The 22,685-nt window shown below is 46.0% G+C and overlaps 1 protein-coding gene across 1 annotated transcript in view; it reads left to right on the top strand.

The window, feature by feature from the left end:
• The window catches only part of gli3 (GLI family zinc finger 3), a 93,052-nt gene that overhangs the window by 18,833 nt on the left and 51,534 nt on the right, over positions 1 to 22,685 (top strand). The window contains exon 3 of the mRNA XM_035142850.2: positions 17,332 to 17,553. Within this exon, the coding sequence (XP_034998741.1) occupies positions 17,332 to 17,553 (222 nt within the window). The remainder of the gene's footprint in view (positions 1 to 17,331; positions 17,554 to 22,685) is intronic.

Raw genomic sequence — 22,685 nt, forward strand, 5'->3', positions numbered from 1 at the left:
GGCTGAAACTGACCAACTCCCAAAAAAAACACGATTTAAAGATGAAGACATGCACAGATCCTTTTCTTATGACTGTTTACGTTTCCCTATTCTCCGGCTTCACCGCGAGTCACATCCAACGCTCGCTGGTAGCACAACTCTGGCATGTTTACATAGCAATGTCTTCAACACATGCTATTAAAAGTGGTGTGGGGCTTACAGTTCATTAGGCCTGTCGTCATTCAGCCTTTCATTCTCGATTCAGATGCCGGAATGAGGAATATTAGAAGCCAGTGTGTGTGTGTGTGTGTGTGTGTGTGTTTTTTTATTTTACTGGAAGCCTCGGAGCATCGAGCTTAAGTCATAACAAAACCAGAGTTGAGATCACCACAGTCTAAGCTGCAGCTGTGCTCATTAGCAGTGAGAGGATTTGGATGGTTTTGTGTACGGTGGGTTGGCTCTTGTAGCTGGAGCTGGTGGCCTGATAGAGAGTTTTCTGTCACCCCCCCACCCCCCCCCCACCCCTCCACTCTGCTGTTGTCAAATATGATCACCGCAAGTGTGAACAGCAGACAAACCGTTTTGGGAAGGGTAAACAAACTGCTGTGACTTGGTCCCCATATGGGAGTTATCGCAGGGTATGGGTAAGGCAATGCATCCTGAGGCATCATGGGAACACTCACTCTTACTCACTCCCAGATGGCCAGCGCTGGTTTATTTATTAAAAGGGCAGAAACGGGAAAAAAAAAAAAATTGTTGTAGAAAAAGAATGGATGTAATTTGGCTGCGTGATTGTGGATTTTTTTTTTTCTTCTTCTCCATAATGTGCCGGTAATTGCAGCACAAGGTTTGTCTGGAAAACTTTCCTATACAGCCACGTACGGACAGCTTCAAGCAGTGTTGCACTCCCTAAAATACAGTAGACTCATAATTCACTTGAAGATGGGGAGTGATGATACGTATCTGTGCAGAAAGGTCCCCCTTTAGATCCCAATCTGGAATCTCGGGAATCATAAGATAGCTTACACATTCTTTGTGTGGTTATAATTACAGCGCATTCCCAAGTGGCCCCCAGAACTCATAACCTCTTATCAGGTGTAACCCTACACTCGCCTCAACTTTAACCCCCGTAGCCCTTGCCCCGCTGCCTCCCTGCAAACAAAAGGTAATTGTGAGCAGCTGCGGAACCCTAGTGGCGAAACATTTCCACCCGGCAAGCAGAGTGTAGCGGCCCCCCCGATCTCAGCACAGCGGAAACCCTGCGGTGCGCTACGATAAGTTGTGAAAAGTGGGGAAATAAGTGCGAGGAGCAGGTGGAATGAACTTGGCGGATGTTTGGGATTTGGATCTGCTTGCCAAGAGGTATTGATCTCATCAGATCTTGTAGCTGAATCTGTTTGGATTGACACACTCCCCCCCTTTTTTTACTGTTTTAGCTTTAAAATCTTTACTAAAAGTGCTTCTAGTAAACACTTGTGTCTTCCCCTCTTGTCCTGTAAGTTTTGTCCAAGTTGAGCAGCCACAAAGTAATTATTGAGTCCTGGTAGAGCGTTCCCACATGCTTTGCTAAATGGTGGCTTCATCCTGTGTGCCATTCATCTCCATGCCCCCTCCTCTTGCACTGACAGCTCAAAAGGGCCGACTGTGCCACAACAATGCTGTGATTGGTGCTCTTTAGGAGGGGTTTGGGGGGGGGGGTGCGCTCCCCTCCTACCCTCATCATTCGGCAGGCAGGTGGACCACAAAGTCCTCTGATTCTTTTGTTGGGTCTCAGGCTTAAAAAAAAAAAAAAGATGTCCTTGCCTGGAGAAATCTTGTCGTCATGGGATAATTTGCTATTAAAAAAAAAAGAGAAAAAACATGGCGGGAGCTGAAAGGTTGAGGAGAAGAAAAGTTTCTGGTTGGCTGGAGTTTTTTTTGACATGGGTGCTGCTGATTTGAGGAAAGCAAGGGAGCTAGTTTAAATAATAGGATGAGACTTGAAACATGGGGAGGAGACGAACTGGACCCAGTTCAGAAAATTGTCAGGGAACGCTGCTTTAACATAACAGAGCCCCCCCCCCCAGTAATGCAGTTTGCACAGCGGATGAGACGGGACCCTCCATAATGGCCATGTTTAAAAGGGCAGGAGCAAGGGTCTCGGAGGCAAACAAGTTAAGCCTTAAAGGGCAGCAAATGTTAGGCTTTGGTGTAGGTTACCAGAGAAATCCCTAAGCAAATGGAGAGCGTGGCTAAAGTGTTTAAAGAAGAAAAGGAACACTTCACTGCTTTGAAAAAAAAAAGAAAATCTCCTGACTGGGGAAGAGAGGGAGGAATGATAGAAAGAGAGAGAGAGGGGGGAGAGATAGAAGAAGAGCGAGGGGCCACCTTCCTTTTTAGGCAGCCATTTAAATGATCAACAGTAAATAGAGGGGAATGTCATCTGACAGAAATAAAGTTCCCGTTAACAGCGGGGATGGAAAGTAATTTACAGATATGCTGTCCCCGCCATCTTTGTGCCTCCCAGATAAGGTTTCATTTCAGAAACGGATAGGAGACATTTTCACTTACGGGCCCCCATTCTGGGACACCTGTGATAACAGCTTGTGGACCCCTAATTGAAAATGGGTTTCAAAATGGATTTTCACTTTTCTTCCTGCCTCCTCTACCCCCTCCCTCATGACTACCCCCCCCACCACCACCACCACCACCTCCACCTCCTCAACACCCAGCTCCATCCCTTGTTTCCTTGGCGTTCCCTCGTCGTTGGCAGAGGGAGGCAATATTGGAAAGAGAAGGGGAGGGAGAGAGAGGCTTTGGGGGGGGGGAAATGGAGCGTTGGGAGCGGATCATCCCTCAGCTCGTGTCAAAGCTATGACAGCAGCGTGATCCGTCTTATTAATGAAATCATTGATCACTTGATGGGGCTCATAATCAACTGTTTCTCTGCTGTATCCTACCCACCCCCCTCCTCCTCCTCCTCCTTCTTCTCCTCCTCCCTCCTAATCTCGCCACCTCTGCTTTCCACTCTTTAAAAATAAATCCACCCTATACAATGGTCCACTTTGGCAATGTGATCATTTCTGTGCTGCTAAAGGGATTTAATGATTAATAAATACATAAAATGAACATGAACACCCAACCACTGCCCGGTGATAGATGCAGACTAGTGATTCAGCGTCAGGAGATCTGAAAACGTCAAGATTTGCAATAAATATAACGGCTCGCTTTATTAAATTGACAGTCTCTCTTAGAGGTTACAAGCTGCTGGATATTTTGAGAAATGATTTAATGCATCACAACTGTTAAAAGGTGATCTCTGCCATCTGTATTTGTGCTGTATGTATTTCATGGGGACCAGAGGAGGAAGTAGGGGCCCCTCTGTGTTGCCCTGCTCTGGGCTCTGCCTGTGGTGGCTAATGAGAGAGGACTGATGGAGGGATAAGGGACCTCATGGGAGCCCGGGCTGGCCCACAGGTCAAACAGCACAATGGAGGAGGCGTTATAGAGCCTGACACACAACCCCACACAGGAAAACTGGCTTTTAGTGTCAAAAGACTTCTCTGTGGTACATAAATAATACATATAAATACATTACAAGTTGTTCAATAAACAAAATTACGCTGAAGAAAATAATGTATCCCCAGTGTGGCTGTTTAAAAAAAAAATAAAAAAGGTACATCATGAACTATCTGAGGTATAGAACATAAAATCTACCTGTAGATTACTCTGAGTCCATGTGCGCACACAGTGGATGTGCTCTGCCTTCACTGGTGAGCCACAGCCATTTCATGGACCTCTGCACTGAAGGCAATTTCCTGCAGCAGCGGGGGGACAGGCGTTTGGCAGCGCCACCTCACAGGGGCCCAAGGCGCAGGATTAGCTTAGCCTCGCTGCTAATCAGGGCGGAGGGGAACCTCAGCTGCTCAGCTCAGTCCAGCCCAGCCTGGCCTCTATTGTCTGGCACATTTCCGCCTGCCCAGAGCAGCCTGCAGGAGCGCCGCTGCTACTTCACTGCTGGAGGATGCACATAAGCCACCTCCTTTAGACTTATAGCATGCTGTGGAGATGCCGCCAGAACTTCACTGTAGTGGAATTGCATCTTTCTTTTTTTGGGGGGGTTCATCCTACTTGTTGAAATGTTAACAAAAACTTAAAAAAATAGTCCTTGTTATTATAACTCGGGTATTATTTCTAAAGTTTTGGCAATTGTTATGGTAACATTGTACTTTCCATTGCAATTTTCCAAAAAACTAGTTAATGAGGCTATTAAAAAATAAAAAAGATAATTTAAAATGTTAGAAATAATCTTTCATTGCACAGGAAAACAATGGACAACCACAGTAAATACATCACATGAAACCTGACCCACTGTTTGATGTTCAAGTAAAAAAATGTCCACTCGCCATTCCTTTCTCCCTCCAATAAGTTGGATAACCAATGCGTTTTTTTTAAACTTGTATCACATTTTTTTTTTTTGTAATGTTGCCATATTGCCATATCCTAACAATTTTTTATTTTTATCTGTAGAAATGACAGACAGCTATAGAAATAACATTCATATAGTGACTCATATACTGTCTAATGTAAAAAAGAATTATACAAAACTTGCTAAAATATAATTTGAAAAAGTTAGCATGCTAACTTGCTCGCCCCTTCCTGTATTGTAGTCATTCTATCAATGCGACATTCTTCCACTCTAGGGGTGGATACCTCAACTTTCTGGTAATATGCTGCACCCTATTTGTGTGGAGTATGAATTTGAATTTAATGACTAAGGATCCATGACATACATCGATACAGAATGCAATCTCAATTCAGTAATTCAGTCATAGATTATTGAAACTAATACGTTGTGATAGTTCATGCTGACCATCACAAAGCGTCTTCAGAGGAACCCGAGGTCATTTTCACTGACACGCTGAGAGCCGGAAAGACCTGGGAGTCGTAGGTCACCCAGGTCAGAGACAAGTCTCTGAACCGATAACCAGCCTCACAAAGACAAATCAGCGCGCCCTGTGTGACAGGATCGGGCTACATCGACCAGTCCGGCCCCGCTGCGTCCCAGCAGTGCCGCAACCATGCCAAATCTCACTGCTCTCCGAGAGGAAGGCACAGGGGCGACCAAGGGCCCCATAAACTCATAAACCCATAAAGTGGAGAAACAGTAGTTGATTATTCTACCACTCTGTCCATTTGTTGTCAGGCATCAGTGGCTTCCCTCCTGCCAGGAGGAACAAAGCAGGAGTGTCCTGACCCTGCCAGGAGGATTTATTGTAGTGTGTTCTTATCCGCGTCCTCTCTGTTTTGTTCACTCACTCACTCCTCCTTACAGGGCTCTTGTTGAATGTGATGAAACAGCAACTAGTGGCCTTACCACCAGGGTTGGAGTTTGTATGGAGAAAAGTGACTGTGCGTGGAAAAGGGCAGGTCCTACTGAACTAAAACATGACAATACTATAATCAAGGAAGGTTTTCAAGATGATTTATATGCACGTTAAAACATTATCTGCTTTTCCTCATTTAGTTATTTGTTCATCACAAGAAAAAAGTACCACATGCACATCAGATTTAAAGATACAGTATTTAAATTTAGTTTGATGTACTGTACCAAGGTCATGGCTGGTGAGCGGTAAAGCAAAACATCCAGAATTTCAGTTTCAAGCTGTTTTCAGCTCTGTGCTCCGAGCTCACTGGATTAAATCAAGACATGCTTTCAGGTTTGAGAGAGCAAAAGGCCCTATACCCCCTAATCTCTCTCCCCTGACCTCCACACCTCCTGGGCCTTGACTCTCACCCGTCTCCCTGCTCCCCCTCCTTGTTCCCCACCCAACCCTCTCCCTCATAGTGCGAAAGAGGAGCCAGGATCAAAGGCCATAAACCATGGCAGTGATTTCTAGTGATTGATTAGAAGCAGAGGTTGAGAAGCAGCAGCTCCCTCCATTCTTCCCACCCTCTGGTGCTGCGCACGCATTCTCCCAGGGCTCTCATAAATAGCTCAGGCTTTAAGTGTGAAAAGAGCAGCCACGATTGGCAGACAGAGCCCAGAAAACACATCCGTGCCGAAGCAGCTTGGCCAGTTTTTCTGCCTCTTCCTCCTGGATGGCAGGGGGGTGTCAGTTGATAAGAACCATTTGTTGTCTTGCTTGGATCTGGGGAGGGACAGTGTAATCCCCTTGCCCTGGTCTGTTCGCAGAGCTGGAGGAAAGAGTAGGAGGAATTGATTTTCAGAGAGAGGGCATGCGGAGAATTGAACTCAGATGTGAAGCAGAGACGGGGTTTGAAAGAAACATTCTACTTGCGGGGAAACAAATGTCTGTAGCTTACAGCGGAGGGGCCGTGCAATTTGAACTTGAGCAAGTCCCTCTAATGTTAATCAATTGCATAGCTGTCTTTCACCATTCTCTCCCCTGCCTCCCCCTCCTCCCCTTGTCCTGAGCACAATTCAGCCCAGAGGCCCCTTGACAAGCGAGGAGTCCTGTAAAGGCATTTTAATAGACCATGGCCATTCAGTGGCACCGAGATTAATGCTCCCACATGCGTGCTTTTGCGCAGAGACACAAACACACGTGCACTTCGCTCTCTCTCTCCTACCCTGCCTGATCTCACCTGGAGCTGTGAGTCTAATGATGTTCGGAGTGTGGGCCTCGCAGCGACAGCTCCAGTCCCGGGGAGATGTGTCTCATGTCAGACTCTGCGCCAGACAGACTCCAATAAGAAAAGGGGAGTGGGGGTGGTGGTGGTGGTGGTGAGTGGGGGTGGTGGGAGTGGGTGTTCTTCAACACAGCTGGAGCAGGGCCAAAACTAAAAGTGCAATTCTCCGAAGGTTTTGTTTTTCCTCCGTGGTATTTACAAAGTGATTGGGCACATTTCTGAGTGTCATGGAGGATCTCATTACGCTCTTAAAAGGTTTTTATCCATCCACATGTTGTGAGATATGCGCACGCTTTGCATACTGTAGATACTCTGTCATGCATGAATGCAGACACATAATCACAGATTTTCTCTCACTCTCCTCGACAATCTCACACACACACACACACACACACACACACACACACACTTGGTGCAACTGGAGGATGGGGTCGCGATTATTAACTGTTTGGCAACCTCATGACTTCATCTTCGGTGCTGTCAGAGGCGGCCCACATTATGTCTTCGCTCGGCTCAATGGGCTCTTTGTTCTGGCTTGGCTCTGGAGCAGCTCAGCATGGGGCTGCGTGAGTCCAACAGTCCCACTGCGGCTCGGGAGGGAGGGAGACGGATGGATGGAGGGAGGTGGTGCATGGAGAGAGGGTGTGAGTGTGCGGGAAAGGGGGTGAGGGGAGATGCAGGGGAGCTTTAGGAGATTTGGGAAAGACATGGGAACTGAGAGAAGACTTGAGAGAGTGACGGATGACAGAAGGAAAACCATGATTAGCAGGGAGAGACTGAGAAAGAAATACGTGAGGTGGGGTGAGAGTTAAAAGAGGGGGAATGAAGGATGGCGGGGGAAATGCTACATGCCACAGGTGAGTCCTGAAGTAGCCTGGAGCAGCAAAGTCTTTTTCTATGATAATTTCCAGCACCGCGATGCCTCCAGCCCACAGATTCATTCCAATACGAACACCAGATTATAAAGGCAACATGTCAGCTGAGCTCCCGCAGCCATCCTCGTGTGGAATGTGGGATTAATGGCAAAGTAATGCAAGAGATTAGAGAAGGAGGCGAGAGTGGAGGATTCCACTGGCGGCAGTGACAGGAGAGGTCATACATGAGGGGAGCTCATTACCGAGAGCAGACAGCAACAGAGGGAGTACGGGTCGGGAGGACGTAAGGACAGAGAGTGTTGAAGCAGAAGATATGATGAGGAAAACCAAGAGGTGAAAAGATGAAGCAAAAAAGGAGGTAGAGGGGTCTTCTGTATACGTGGTCAGATAGAGGAATGTGCCCAAGGAGAAGCTTTAACTTTTGTATATTTTTATAACCGTTATCTGCACTGGGTCAAACTCCCACTACAAATTCACAACAGCACATAATTGTAGTGACAACACCATTATACAATTTTTAATGTTTGGGTTTAAGACTATCGCAGAACTAAAAGATTGTTGTGTGGTTTAAACCAGGAGTGGCTCGGCCTCTCATCCAAACCTACATCCTTCATCCCATATTGTGCTTTCCTTTGCATTACAGAGGCATTTATCTAATCACATAGACAGCGCCTCTTCCTTTTCCCCTACTCACCTCCACCCACTACCCAGCAGACAGTGGTTGAGTCTGTTTGGCCAACACAGCAGATCCTCTAATCTACAGAGCTTTCCCTACCCGCTGCAGACGCTGTAATGAAGGGTCCAGATCTCTCCTGTATTTTAAGGGAGAGAGGGGGTGAATTACACCCTGTTTTCTAAGCAGTTTTTTTTATAAGTCGAACGATGATTGATAGGTTTATAAAGGATTCTTTGTGAGGTGATTTAGGACCTTTTAGGTCTTGAGGAGAGAACTGTGGAAAATTAGCTAATGTTATTTTAAGTAACTAATGTGTAAAGCTCGAATTTGAATTTTTGTAACACCAGGTAACTTAATGCATGCGCAGAGCGGCCTCTCGCTGTGGGCACAGGGTGAGGGAGTCAGTTGAGTTGTGTTATTTTTATGGTAGTTGGCTTGTAGTTTGGAATTGTGATTGTCATGCTCTCTGGTAAAAAGGCCTTGTGTCCAAATGTGACGGGTTAGGAACAGTAAGCGTTACCAGCTGCAGCATCAAAGGCCCGGGCGTGCTGTTCATTTAACCCAGATCCGTCACACTTGTGTGTAGCCTCCGATTCAACCTGTAATGTAGACATTCAGCAGAAAGCATAATACTGAGACTAATGTAGAGTTATTGATGCAAATTAACTCCCGGCACCTCTTTACCTGTAACACGTCAAAGGTTACCAGCTACATTTGAATGAATAAAATCACCACCAGCGAATTCTGTGCCAGCCCAGAGAGAGCAGATCCACTTTTAGCTGTGTCAATTTAAATTTGTGTCTCTGTTCTCTGTCCATGCTACGCCGGCATGCAACGCTTTCAAGTTTTCAAAAATGATCTCCAAATGTAGATGGGTCTGAAAATGACCAGGCGTTTGGACGTGGATGGGAAAAACAATTACGTAAGCTTGGCCAGGTGGTATAAAGTTATTAAACTGACTGAGTGTTTATTATGTCAGACAACTTAGGCCTATATTAGGGGTTTAGCTCAGCTTCAGGACTACAGCAACCACTGCTTGCATGTTTAACAGGTTTAACAACTGGTTTAAGATTCCCATTTTGTTCTACTTCAGTTCTCAGATGACAAAAAATCTGAAAAATATTAAAAATAGAATGGCTCCTCCTCGTTACCTCCACCTTAATTTCAATAGTAAAAATGGCACACAATAAAAAACACCAGTCTCCTAAATATGTCAGATTTTTTTTCATCAAGATCCACAATTTATTCCTTGGCAAATCTGTGAAAATGTCAAAAATTGTCAAAGCAAGTGAGAAGAAATTCCTGGATCTGCCCCCTGAATCAAATCTGTTCCAAAAGTTAATGTTTACTTCTTCGACTGATACCCCACTCTTCCACCAATTTTCAATAAAAATGGTTCCATTCTTTTTGTGTAATCCTTTTTTTTGTGTAATAATGAAAACTAAATTGTGAAACTTATTAATTTTCCTGTTGTTCAGTACATTTTACATTGTGCATTGTATTTTACATTTCCGTGTGAACTGTGACGTTTACAAAACCACCCGACAATGTCATTCTCAAAGCACATTAAAAGTTTTCTAATGATCTTTCTAATTGAAACAGTTTCACTCGTCTTTACTGAGTTGCGTAGCAGGTGTGAGAACAGATCAGCAGCGACGGAGCAGGCAGTGAATTACACAGACAGATCCAAACATTCACAAGCCTAATCACCACAGAAGAGGGAGGGGGAGCGAGAGAGCGAGACAGAGAGAGAGAGAGAGAGAGAGAGAGTCCACTCTGGACTTAGACATTCACCAGTCATTGATAAAGTGCTTAGCAGCAGGAAAATTAATGAATCCGGCCTGACTGGGAGAGGGGGGTTTGGGGTTGAAGGGGAGGGAGAGGAAGAGGAGGAGGGCTGCTGGGGGTGATAGGCTGGGTGGGTGTGTGTTTGGAGGGGGTAATCCTGTTCCAGCTAAATGGCTGATCCCTCTCATTCCTTAGATATCAAATGTCAAAAGTTAAATTAGCCTGCTAGCCTCAGATAGGAGTTAACATGGTTTTAAATGGGGTGTGGGGGTTGCTGAGTCCTGCCTCCTCTGGGATGGTGGGCAGGTGCCTTTTGAAGTGTCTAATTATCCAGCTCCTAGTAAGTGCTGGCTAACTATCCTAATGAGGGTCTCTGTGCCTCAATGCAGTGCGCGCTCATGCACCCAAACATGTGCAACAGAAAGTGTGAATGTGCGGTGGCCCTGAAAGCTCGACGTACTGCGACTTCAGAAAACACATATATCTACGCATATAGATAAAACATGTGCAAATGGAGAAAACATCTACACATGTGCAGAAAATAGAAAATGATGCAAATACTCTAAACACAACCAAATACTTGCGACACAAAAGTGTGACATGGCCGGGACCCTTGCATTAGCCTCATGCGCATTATTAACCTACATAAGTTATCTGACGAAATACCAGAAAATAAAGGAGACAGGCTAACGTCGTGTTAGCTGGGTATATAACATGCTAACGTGCATCTTCTTCTGATCATTACTGTGGTATAGCCAACCTCAACTAGTGTCTTCACGAGGCACAAACCATGGCAACAACAGCCGTGTCCCAGCCTTCAAGTTGCTGTGCGTTGAGCTCTCAGGGCCACTGTATGAATGTACATTTTGAAGCTAACAAAAACACAACATTTTACTGTGTTTACATAAGAGTGGCCAAGGAAAGAAAATACAACATGGACGTAAAGTCTGGGCAATTAAAATTTATGTGAAAGAGGTTTATGATGTCATCCTATACTGTAAGGTGGAAACATCCACAGTGGCATTTTGGAATGTACTTAATGTGCTTGAAATGACTGTATTATTTTTTTTTTCTTCTATTTTATCCTAACTGCTGGCTCTGTGTTTCTTTGCATTGGCTGGATATCCATTTTTCTTGGCGAGCTGTTCCTAATCTGAGTGCCACAGACTTGGTCCGAATCACTCTGGTGTCAGAAGTGGGATTCCAATGCTGAGGCCCAGTGGAAAGCTGGCCCACTCCGGTCTGGTGGGCCGTGTGCCCAGATTCACCCGAAAAAACCCACTTTCCCAAATAGACATAGTTCTGCCGTAGTCTGCCCTAGCACACAATCATTCTGTATTGTTGCAGAGAGCAGTTTAAATAACCAACAGGTTATGGCTGATCATTGCTGACTTGTGTCTTTCTGAAGCAGTTTTAATGTAGTCTATAAGCCAACCAGAGTACTAAATGGCTTTTTTGCCTTGAAGCCTTGATCAAATGCATCTATTGGTGTTTGATTCCTTAAAGAATACAGGCCAAGGTGCCCTTTGAGTGGAAAAACCTTCAAGGCCTTAGCTCTCCACAGTCAAAAATGCATCAGTGTGCATTTTAGAGGCTGATCTTTTAGCTCTCACTGCAATGCTCATTGCTCCCTCACAATGTGGCCCTGATGAAATGGTAGTGGGGTTTCAGGCCGCTCTATGGTGGGCCTATGCCCCTAATGGGTGAATAAGGGGTAGCTGGGGGCAGCCGGAGGCTTGGCACGACACAACCCTGCTGTGAGGCTGATTTGAGGTGAGCACAGGGAAAATGGGAAGGAGCCATGCTGGCTTTGATTTGCCCCTCCCCAGCCCCAGGGCTTGGAGGCTGGAACTGCGAAATGCTGAGCTCTGGGTGCGTCCCCGCAGACCCCCGGCGGCAGCGAAACAGGCTGGGACTGAGGGCCACTGAGCTGGGGGTTGGGGCCTGTGCTGCCGAGAGCCAAATTGAGATGTGGGAGTCGTCAAATTTGCCTAGATGAATATTGAAGAGGGCATTTGCGGGCACTGTGTGGGAAATCAGGAGCTGACAATAGACTGCTAACCAGGAGAGGGAACATCCTGACCTGCCCCTGCTTCTCTTTGCAATTCGTCTAAGCATCAGTCACACGCTTATGGTTAAATAATGCACCACCATGGATTCACTCTTCAGAGACAGAATCAAACGTGCGCGCAAAGTCAGAGGAGGTGAACTTCATGTTTGCTGACAGATATTTTGACTGGGAATTGCTAATCATGCTGCCCACAGATATCAGGATAATGGTCGGATTCTGCCGTGTGACTTTCAGAAGATTTGTTTGTCAAGGAGTTTCTCGAATGTCACCCACGTTAAGCAGATACGGGAAACGCTGAACTACGTCGGTAACCTCCACATAATGCAGAACTGAACTCTGTTGTGGGGAAGGCACTGAGCTCCTTGTGGCACGGAGCCTGTCAGCCAAGAAGTTGATCAGAAAAATACCTCACACAATTGCCGTAATCCCCTGCGCTCTTGTCATGTTGGGTTTGGTGGAGTTTGAGCGGTCTCCCTCTCCCTCTCTTGTCTTTCAGTCTGCACTAATCGTGAATGATTCCCTCTGTCTATAGCGCCAATGCCAGGGCCGGTGAATCAGGTACATAAGCCTAAGCTGCTTGGAGAGGTGCTCTTATTAAACTCTAGCCAGCTGCTGGAATTTTTCTTCCCCCTCTCATTGTTAATTGGGGAGTCTTGAGTCTTTCCCGGGAGTTGATTTGCAAGAGAAAGAAAAAAAGGAGCAAGAGATTATTGCACAGGAGGAGAGGAGCTTTGAAGAAGTGTTTTGTGATTTCACTGTATATCCTTCTCTACTCTCCTCCTTGTTCACTCTCAGTGTGCTCCCCAGCCAAAATCTGTTTGTGCCACTGACAACAGGGCTTTGAGAAGTTCGAAGGTGGAACACAGCACATGTCTGGCTTTGGCTCAGAGGTACAACAACACCTCATCTGATGTTTTCGGCTTTTAGGAAAGGCAGTAACGGAGGCGATGGCCCTTTGTGCACCCGTGAAACATACATGTCGTACCTTTAGACACTCGCTCGCTGTCTGAATGGGTTCAGGCTGGAGGGCAAATGGGATGCTTGAGAGTCAAGGGCAGATTGGCATGTGGAGGAACAGAAGTCCTTGTTCTTAACCCCTGCCTCTAGAAAATACTTTCAAAAACAACAAGCCAAGGGTTTTGTTTCACTTTTCATTTCTTTGAATTGGCTGGGCACCCTTAACTTCAGCCCCCGCCCCTTGTCCCAGGGCCCAACTTTTAGAGGAACTGGCCCCACTCCATTTCTCATTATCTCTTTTAAAATTTCATTTTGTCATTGCATCCATGCTCTCTTTTATACGGCCATATTAAAGGCCATGCAAAGGGTTTTCTCTGAAGGTATTTGAACCAGAGTTTTACAATAGAGACCCCAGACAAGGGGAAAAAAGGGAGAAACCTGGGCTTTAGGATTTAATGAGTGGCTTGCTGGGGGTGAAAGGCAGATAGAAAGCAAGTGAAGGAGAGCAAGAGAGAGTGCATTTGTCGAGGGTTAGAGAGAGAGGAGAAAGAGTGGTAAGGGAAGAAGAATGCAGGAACGGAGCACCAGGTACCATTATAGTGGCAGAGAAAGCTCCTGAAATACTAGAGCTGGGGCGTGTGCTCTGATCAGGATGGCAGTGAGCACAATTACCTTCTTTTCAAATCCTTCAGTGACACTGCAGGAGGAAGGAGGACTTTGAAACTTGAAAGGCAGGAGCTCGCTTTCAACCTCAAACGCGAGCAGGAAAGGGCTCTGAAATTTGTTCAGTGCTCCCCATCCACCATTAGCTTGTTTCTTCCTCTCGCCTCCAGGCATTTAAGCGCTTTTTGAAAAGATGTTAAGAAATTCAATCACCATAGAGAGAGCAGGATGGTTCTTTTTCAGTTTTTTTGAGAGGCATACTTTCCTCTGGTCCACAGAGGACCAGCCTGCTGCTTTTGTGTTCGGCTGAATAGACCTGCAAACTGGTGGAGGACTGGATGCGGCAACCATGGGAAAAGAGGAAATAAAAGAGGAATAAAAAATGAGGGAGGGAAAAGGGGAAAGGGTCTGTTGGGCTGATGGTCAGAGTTAGAGAAGTGTTGCAGGGTTGAACTTTTCAAAGTTGCACATGTTTACCTGTGTCTGCTCTGTCTTCATTATCCCATTTTTCTGACAGATACTTGACGAGTTATACGGATACAAAAGATTTCCACCAGCAGGTACAAGCAGCACAGAGGATGAACCTTACTCGAGACTTCTGGTTCTCTTCCACCAGTCAGAAGAGTCAATTGACCCTCGTGCCGCTGAGTGTTTGTTTAACCATTTAAGGTGCTATGAACTAAAGTAATGAAGCCCCTTAAGGTGGTATATGGTGGAATGATGAACCCCCTCTGTGAGCTCGCCATGGTGACTGGAGGGGGCTGGTGGGACTGTGACACCGCTGTGATTGAACTGTTAGTCGCTTGACCTCCCTCGGTGGAGAGAGTCATATCTGAATAGCTGTGGGGGGGTGGACACTGGAGAAGGAGAAAAAAAAGAAAGGAAGAACAAGAAAGACTGGGGGAAAAGAGTCATAAGACAAATTGAAATAATGAAAAATTATATTTTATTACGGCATCCCCGCAAACAGAGGCTTGACTCTCCCTGTTCGGTTCTGACCCGGTCCTTTGCTCCATATCTTCCCCTTTCACTCTTCTAAAGGTGAAAGGCCCAAAAATGTCTTAAAAAAAAACACAAGAAAAACTGCATTTTCTAAACTAAGCTTTTTAATCTCCCCAACAGTTCTTTGAAGGGTTTGCAGGAAAATGTTTTAAGCCAGTTTTCGTGCCCAGTGGCCTCCTAACTGCTCCAATATCTACTTCCCTTGCGATGAATCTATTTCTAATACATCAAATATCAGTATGAAAGTAAGAAAAAGGGCTTATGAATATGTAGCCAATTTTTTACTTTCCCAGATGATCAATGTGAGATTTCCTGGATGCAAAAGTGCTGAGAGTACACAGTGGAAGCCTGTAGTACACGGCTACATGCTCTGCCCTTAGCGGCGCTTGCTCCCAGCATAGTTTACACTTTCGACTTCTTTCATTCCATGACAGGAGATGAACCCAATTCCGAAATCCCTTTATGTTAATATTGCGCTTTGCAAGAGCAGACCTATTAATCCAGCTTTAACCGTATAAGTGCCATTATTCCCTTAATAAGATCACTGGCTGTGCAGTATAGGATTAAATACTTATATCATAACTGACACTGTCATTTCCTGCGGATGATAGAGGCTTGCCTCTCTGGCTGTCAGTTCCGCGTTAAGAATCCTTGAATCTGCTGCCAGTACTGCGCCGGGGCATGGCTGGCCTCGAATCCAGGTAATGGATGTGGGAGAGTGAGGGGAATAAAATCGGGACCCGTGGGTTGCTCCTTCTGCTCTCTCTCCTCGCCTCGCTCAATCTCATTCTCTCTTTCTGTTTCTCTCTCTTAACCTCCCCCTTGCCGATCGCTTCTCTTCTTCTGTGAAGTGCCACAGCATTATGCTGGTCCTCTTCGGTGCTTAAGGTAGTGCTCTTTAATCTGGCCCTCTCCTCCGTTCTTAATTGGTGGTTGGATGCTGTTGGGCTGCAGTGCATGGTAGGGGAGCCCTGCATCGCCTGGCTGCTAATACCACAGTACCTGTGGCACCAGCTCAGCAGCGTTCTGCCAGGTTCTCAGTGAGCGACATTAATGCATCAAAGAGCTTTGGACTGTACAGATGACCAACACCCTCGGTGGCAAAATCATAATTGTGGATAATCAGGGCTGAACACTGAGCATTTACAGCAGCCGCTAATGAAGGAATCGGGGCCAGAATTATGAAAAAAACATTGTTGGTAACTGCAAGAAAAATATTTTACATTAATTATTTTCTTTATAGAATATTATAAACAATGATTGAACAGTAAAAAAATACAGAGATCCACTAATACCATTACAGTTTTTAACACAAAAATAACCCTATAAAGTTGATTATTACCAATGAAGATGTTCAGACTAGCATTTTAAAACAGACAGGACCTGCCTGCATATTCAACATAAATAAAATTGACTGTATATTCTAAAAAAAATGTACTTTTGAAAATGAGGACGAAATACATAAACTACATTAAAATGTCATTCAATGTGACTGAGTTGGCCTGTGTAGTATCGTCCTACAGAAATGTCTAATTCCAGGTCAGGAGGCTAACTAACCCTTATATATGTCAGTTCAGAGGTCAGGGTCAAGGGTCATGTCTTCCTGGTGCAGCTCAGCCCTTGAACTCCACATTTATCCCCCTTTTTTACCCAGCATGCCATTGTAATTTCTCCAGAGACCCCACTTCTCCTAATTTTCCCCCCGCGAGAGAGAAGAGAAAGATTATCTTGAGAACAGTGAGTGAGAGAGAGAGAGAGAGAGAGAGAGAGAAGGAGGGCAGGGTTGATACAACCCATGACGCTGGTTAATGGGCAGTTTGGAATGCAGGCGGAAAGCCGGCCCTGCCTCCCCATGGGAATCCATTTCTTTATAAAAAAGAACAGACAGCGCTGAATTTAAGAACAGACTTTTGGGAAAATCATGCCTCAATTGTGCGGAATGAAGAGGTTTGTTCATCAGTGGTGTCATTTTTTTATTCATACACCATCTGCCTCTGAACTCCGACTCTTGGTGCTGTGGAAGCCAAACCCCGGTAGATTTACTATGATGACAGAGCATAGGTTTCAGGTGTACAGAGCTGATCCCCAGCTCCTCCCTTTACCTGCTCCCTCTACGTGAACAGACTTCCATACCAAGTGCTCATTGTGTGTGTGTACAGCTGTGTGTAAAGCCGTTTTCAGGCATGAACCCAGGATAATATAATGTCTGGACAATAGGGTCAGGACATTATACGGACAATGCCCTTCACATAGAAACAATGCAGCAGGATATTGTCCGGGTCAGACGTGTTCACAACAACAGGAAAATGTCCAGAACATGCAGGTGAAGGGAAGTGCCTTAGTAGAGCATGCAGGAGGCAGGATATGATGTATAATATCCACCACGGGATTCAAGTGCTTTTGTTCACATCACATCATCACCAGTGTTGGCCCTTAGCACTTAAAGCTCTGGAATCTTGCTGTCTTTCCAAGTTCACATCTTTGTTGGCGTCTTCTACATGTGTAGCTGCTCTTTTTCATCCTGAGACATTGTTTATGTATGAAACATAACCAGGAAGTGAGAGATCCTCACATTTGCTCCCAACTTTTATTCTGATATCTGCTCATAATAAACCTGTTACTCCTCCAAAGTTTTCACGTCACATTTATACTCTCCTCTCTCTCTCCTCATGTGTCCGTTCTAACAGAAGACGACAGCTCAGGTACACCTTACCACCGTGAGAGGCGCAATGCCATCAGCTCTCGGGCCCCAGCCAACGAGGAGCCCTCCACCTCCACAGAGGAACGGCCATCGCTGCTCAAGAAGGAGCTGCATGGTTCCCTGCCCCACCTGGTTGACCACGGCTTGCCGTACCGAGGCACTCTGTTCGCCATGGACCCCCGCAATGGCTACCTAGAGTCGCACTATCGTAAGTCCACAAAAAAATTTACCTTTTCTATCTCTATTCAAAGTGAAAAAGATTTTTACAAAGTAGCTCAAGGACATGAATACAGTCGCCCAAACACTGAGGCCAGTTTCTTCAATGTAGGTGAGAGGCAGGACTGCAAGATGCTTGATTAAGTCTGACAGATTGGCCTCTCTCTTGTGCTTGCTCTTTCCTACACACACGCACACACACACACACGCACACACTTGCATTTCTGAACACATGCACGCACTCCTGTCTTGTTCTGTGCTTGGGAAGTTAGTATGGGGAACGGCCAGCGTAGCTTCTTAATTCCCTCATTAGGGGCCTGTCTGAGCACAGTACTCCGCTTTCTCTCATCAACACACACTTCAAAGCCCCAAAGCAGCGGCGAGTGAAACCTCACCACTCCCTACTCTGCCTTTCTCCCTCTCTCTCTCTTTCTTTCTCTCTCTCTCTCTTTCTCTCTCTCTCTCGGAAACTGTGAGAGAAAGGAAAGGCGGTGAGAAAGGGAAAAAGAGAGAGAGAGAGAGAGCGAGAGAGAGAGTAATGGAGATGAAGCTGGAGAGATTGAGGTGAAGGGAGAACTGTGGCTTGAGTAAGATAATTTGCAGGAAAAGGTGAGATGGACGGTAGATGAAAGTGCAGCTGTGTGTATGTGGAGCGACAGAGCAGGAGATGATTGGGGAGTAAGAGGCTGATTAGGAGGTTAATTCAGCGGCGGCTGTTGCCAGGACTTAGCCTGGATTTGATGTGATAGCTTGTTTAGTTTGGTTAAATTGGCTCTGAATTGGGACAGACAAGAGTGGGACAGAGACGTTTTAATCCCGTGGCAGTAATGAAAGGTCCAGCGGACCCCAACCTTATACTGTAACTCCAGCCGCTTCATTAGCTGTTGCTCCACTGTGCTTGGGTGCGTGGGAGTCACCAAGGTGCCTCTTTAAGCGAAAGGTTACTTAAAACCAGGCCATGGTGCTGTGGACAGGGCCCTCGAGGGCAGAACATTACTGCCCATTACATCCTGACCTACCTCAGCAACACTGCCACATCTCATTTTATGTATGTTGGGAGGGTACGTGTGAAGGAGCTCTGGCGGTTCCAGACCACTGAAGCCTTCGGGGGTTGGAGTAGAGTAAGGGGGGTTGCGGGGGTCACTGTGAGGCTTGGGGGTCATGTGGAAAAGTCACAGTCTGAAATGGAGAGTTCAAAAGCAGCAGGAAAAGTCAAAAGGGCCGTAGAGCTTCAAGAGGCTTTCATCGGGGCTCAAGAGGCTTGAAGGCTGCAATCACACGAAACATGGTGGACGAGAGCACAGCGATGCTGGGAAACTCTCCTTCTAAACTGCTTCTTGCACATTTTAAAATAAAAGTCGTTAGTGTTGGTGCTGAAACAATTAGTCAATCAACAGAAAACTAATTGACAGCAATTTAATAATTGATTATTTTAAATTTACCTCTGCCAAGACCCAACAGTCCTCTTATGAAACCACATTTAAATTCACTTGATCCAGATTTTTATTTGGATCTCCACCAAATTGAAAACACTCATAAATATTAGTCCCATTAACATGCCATATTTTCATCATTAAAATGAAAATATAACTATTGTCTTACAGTTCAATGAAAATGTTGAAATCGCACAATGTTAAAGAAAGTGAAAAAAACCCATATCCTGTAACCGCCCTCTGCTCTGGAAGACCTGTGATCAGAGATGAGAGCATTGCTGTGTAACACCTCCGCCTGGCCCCAGGTGTTAAGGACATGGGGTGTCCCTTAAGGCAACGGCCCCATTTTGTCTGATTGAACCCAGTACCAGAGCTCAATCCCCACGAGCTCCGGCGGTCTGAGGGTCAGCAGAACGAAGGGGCTCCCCCTAAAACCTCCACTTCCCCTCCCTCCCTCCGCCGCTTTGAACCAGGAGCCTGTAGCGTCTGTCGCCACTCTTATACCACAAGGTGTAAAGAGCCACTGGCTCCTGTTCTGGTTTCTGGTTCCATACATGTGAGCACACACGTTATAAGCACACACACACACACACTCAGCCCTTACTCCACCAGCGGCAGCCCCTCTCTATGAGGGCTTTGTCACCTCCTAAATTCATCCCAGGTGTGTGCATGTGTGTGTGTGTGTTTGTGATGGAGAGGGGGCCCTAAGCCTTTGTGCTGTGCTTGCACAGTGCACCACGCCACGCAGCAGACAGCCAGGTAAATCCGATTACTCTTAGCGCTGGTGTGTGTCAGTGCTTAATGTGCCTAAATGCGATGGCACCTGCAGCCTCCCCACACCTGGCCGCTGGGTTTTGAAAATGGTAGCAACGCACTGGGAAGCGTGGGAGTTGAACAACAGGAAAGAGAGCAAGGGGGGTTTATCTTCAGGGGTCTGGGCTCTGGGTAAATCTCTGCTATTCACCCAGACTTGTGGTCTCCCACTCTTCTTGCGTCCACGGCCTAAGACTGTGTTTACTCTGGTTTTTACACCCACTTCAGTGCAGAAAAGAGGAGACACTAAGGAAACATTGCCCCATTGTTACCATTAGCTAATCGTGGTGTTGCCTGAGTCTTAGCTGCTTTTCTTGGGCAAACACTGGATAAGAGTCCATATCCTTCTTACCACAACACTAATACATGGGGCTTTGCTGTGGGATAAGTTGAAAGGATTGAGATGAGGATTAATGAGGAAGAAGTCTTTCTTTAAGATCTTAATTGTGCAGAAATGTGAATGGGATGTGCGGCGCAGACATCTGTTTACATTATGTGCTGATTAGCCGGTCAGTGGTCCTGCAGCAACAGTGAGCCCACTTGCTGGCGAAGCATCTCTGGATCCGCTTCTTTTAAAGTGTCTCGTTCTTAAACACTTGCCCTTCTTTGCTTAACTAAACACATCCATGGAGGGACTTAATGCACATCCCTTTCAATGGTTTTCTTGCAAATGTTAAAACTGCACTGAAACACCAGAGAGTGATAGTGAAAAGGATGCAAACTAGCTTTAGAGACAATACTTGAAGATTTTGGTGGCACAAGATTTGTGACTCTATGGTATCAGTGATACATTCGATCATTTATAGGACTAAACCAGGCACATTAAGTGTGTCTCCAGGCTGTGACGGCTGCCTTTCTGTCCTATAGTCTTTGGGTTAAAAAAAAAAGAAAGAATCAAGCCCAGTTCTGGATCCCGGGGCATAATCCCCACACTAAAGCCTTGCTGTCCTTGACTGATCTCAGAAACCAAGCTCGCTAAGCTAGAGGCAGTGAAGGTATGGATCTCTTGGCTGAAGATTTCTTTCACATGTATCACAGCATCCCAACTCTCTGAGCCTGGCCAAAGGTGACTGCCACCTGGTTCACACTGACCCTGTGTTCTGGGAAAGCTGGTGCGAACACTGAGCCACGGCATAAAACCTGTTCCGGGGTTTTATGGTGTGGCGGGGGGGTGGTGGGTGTCCATTCATATGGGTTAAACTCTAAACTGCTTCGGCGAGCTGATCTCAGGTCTACTGGGCCGTAGCACGCCAGCCTCTGCCCCGGCGTCAGTCTGTCTGCCTCAATATCAAAATGCAGCTGACCACTGAACTGAATGAGCTAGCTGTCACCAAACTGAACGTGATCTGCACAGCAATGGCCCTGGACTCTCTACAGTTAATTACAGTGCTTGGTCATTCAGTTCATAGGGACCTTTCCAGATGTCTAGAAAGAGAAGGAGAAAGCACGAAAGAGGAATTATAAAGTGTGGGTGTGTGTTTTAGGAAAAAGTGCTCTTCTGAAATTGTGCAGAAAGAACAAACTTTCTGGCCCCTTGTCGGTTTAAACGTGAAAAGGTTCAAACATCCCCCAAAAGAACTGAGGGGCGCAGAGGAGAGCCTGGGGTGAGGAGTCATGTGCCTGCTTCATGGGTAAGTGTTTGTCTTTGTGATTGTTACAATATTGGCTTTTTGAGCATGGTGGCACGTTGTAGTCCCACAGCGGTGTGCCGGCACAGAGAAGCCTGGGGCACACTGCAGGCAATGGAGAGGGATTCCTTCCATCCACCTCCTTTCATCAAGAAAGAACAACATGGGCCTGTGCTCTGCTGTGGCCCCTTGGTCCAGCGCACCAGGGATAATCAGATGATCCCCTTTTATACAGCTTATTAGAGGCATCTCATGCTGTACGATAGGCCATATTCTCACATGCATGTGCCCCTTTGTAGCGCTGGATGATTTAAGGGGGTTAAGCAGAGTCTGAAGTGCATGGAGTATGCACTTTTAAGGTCGCGTGGTGCTCTCACCACAGAGCCGATGCGTGTGAACTGGGTGTTTCGGAATAATGGCCGTTCTTACAATGACAAGATTAAATGTGAAGGGGCTAAGAGGAATTAAGAAGAATTTTTCAGAGAACTTAAGATGTTCAAAGAATACTACTCAGCATTTCTTGGTATCATTGTAGCAACATCTGTCAGTGTGTTTTACTTCTTTTCAAATGAGATTGGTTAATCAGTCAAGTCGCAGATGCGAGCAGGAACAATGAGCACTTTGCTGTCGTCGCAGAGGCTTAAAAGGAAGATTTCTGCTGCATTTTGTGTCTCCAGAAGCAGAATCCGCTGCAGCAAACACCACTGGCGACAACAAAACCAAGCACAATGCTATAAAAACAAGATGACTAAATGCTCACGGGGGCTTCTCCTCAGCTAGCTGGTTAAAGCCACAATTTATTAGGCGTTTTCTCTCCTCCTTAAGTTGCCCTGTAGTCTCCAGTAGGATAATCACCTCTGTGTGCTGCGGGGAGAATCAAAGAATTGTTTCATGCCTTTCTGTTTGTTTTCCTGCGTATCCAATTCTCATCTTAGCCCCCTTTTTTTTTTACATTTGCATTCCACTCACACAGTGGCAAAGATAAGCGCCCGTATCCCTTCAGCCAACAGCCCGTATCTTGCTCTTGTCTCTGGAGGGTCGCAAGTATATATTGTTCTACACGTAGGGGAGGCTGATGAACACAGTATAATTAAAATGTTTGTAGCAGCCTGGTGAAATGTGAGATATATCGCTGGAGAAACAAGAGAGGGAGTAAGGGCTGAGTCTGAGGGTATAAGTGAGACAGAAGGGTAGGAAAAAGAGAGAAGAGAAGGATTGCAGAAGAAGGAGGGGGGTGTAACAAAGCAGAA

The sequence above is a fragment of the Hippoglossus stenolepis genome, chromosome 19 (assembly GCF_022539355.2).
Source record: "Hippoglossus stenolepis isolate QCI-W04-F060 chromosome 19, HSTE1.2, whole genome shotgun sequence".
Taxonomy (NCBI): domain Eukaryota; kingdom Metazoa; phylum Chordata; class Actinopteri; order Pleuronectiformes; family Pleuronectidae; genus Hippoglossus; species Hippoglossus stenolepis.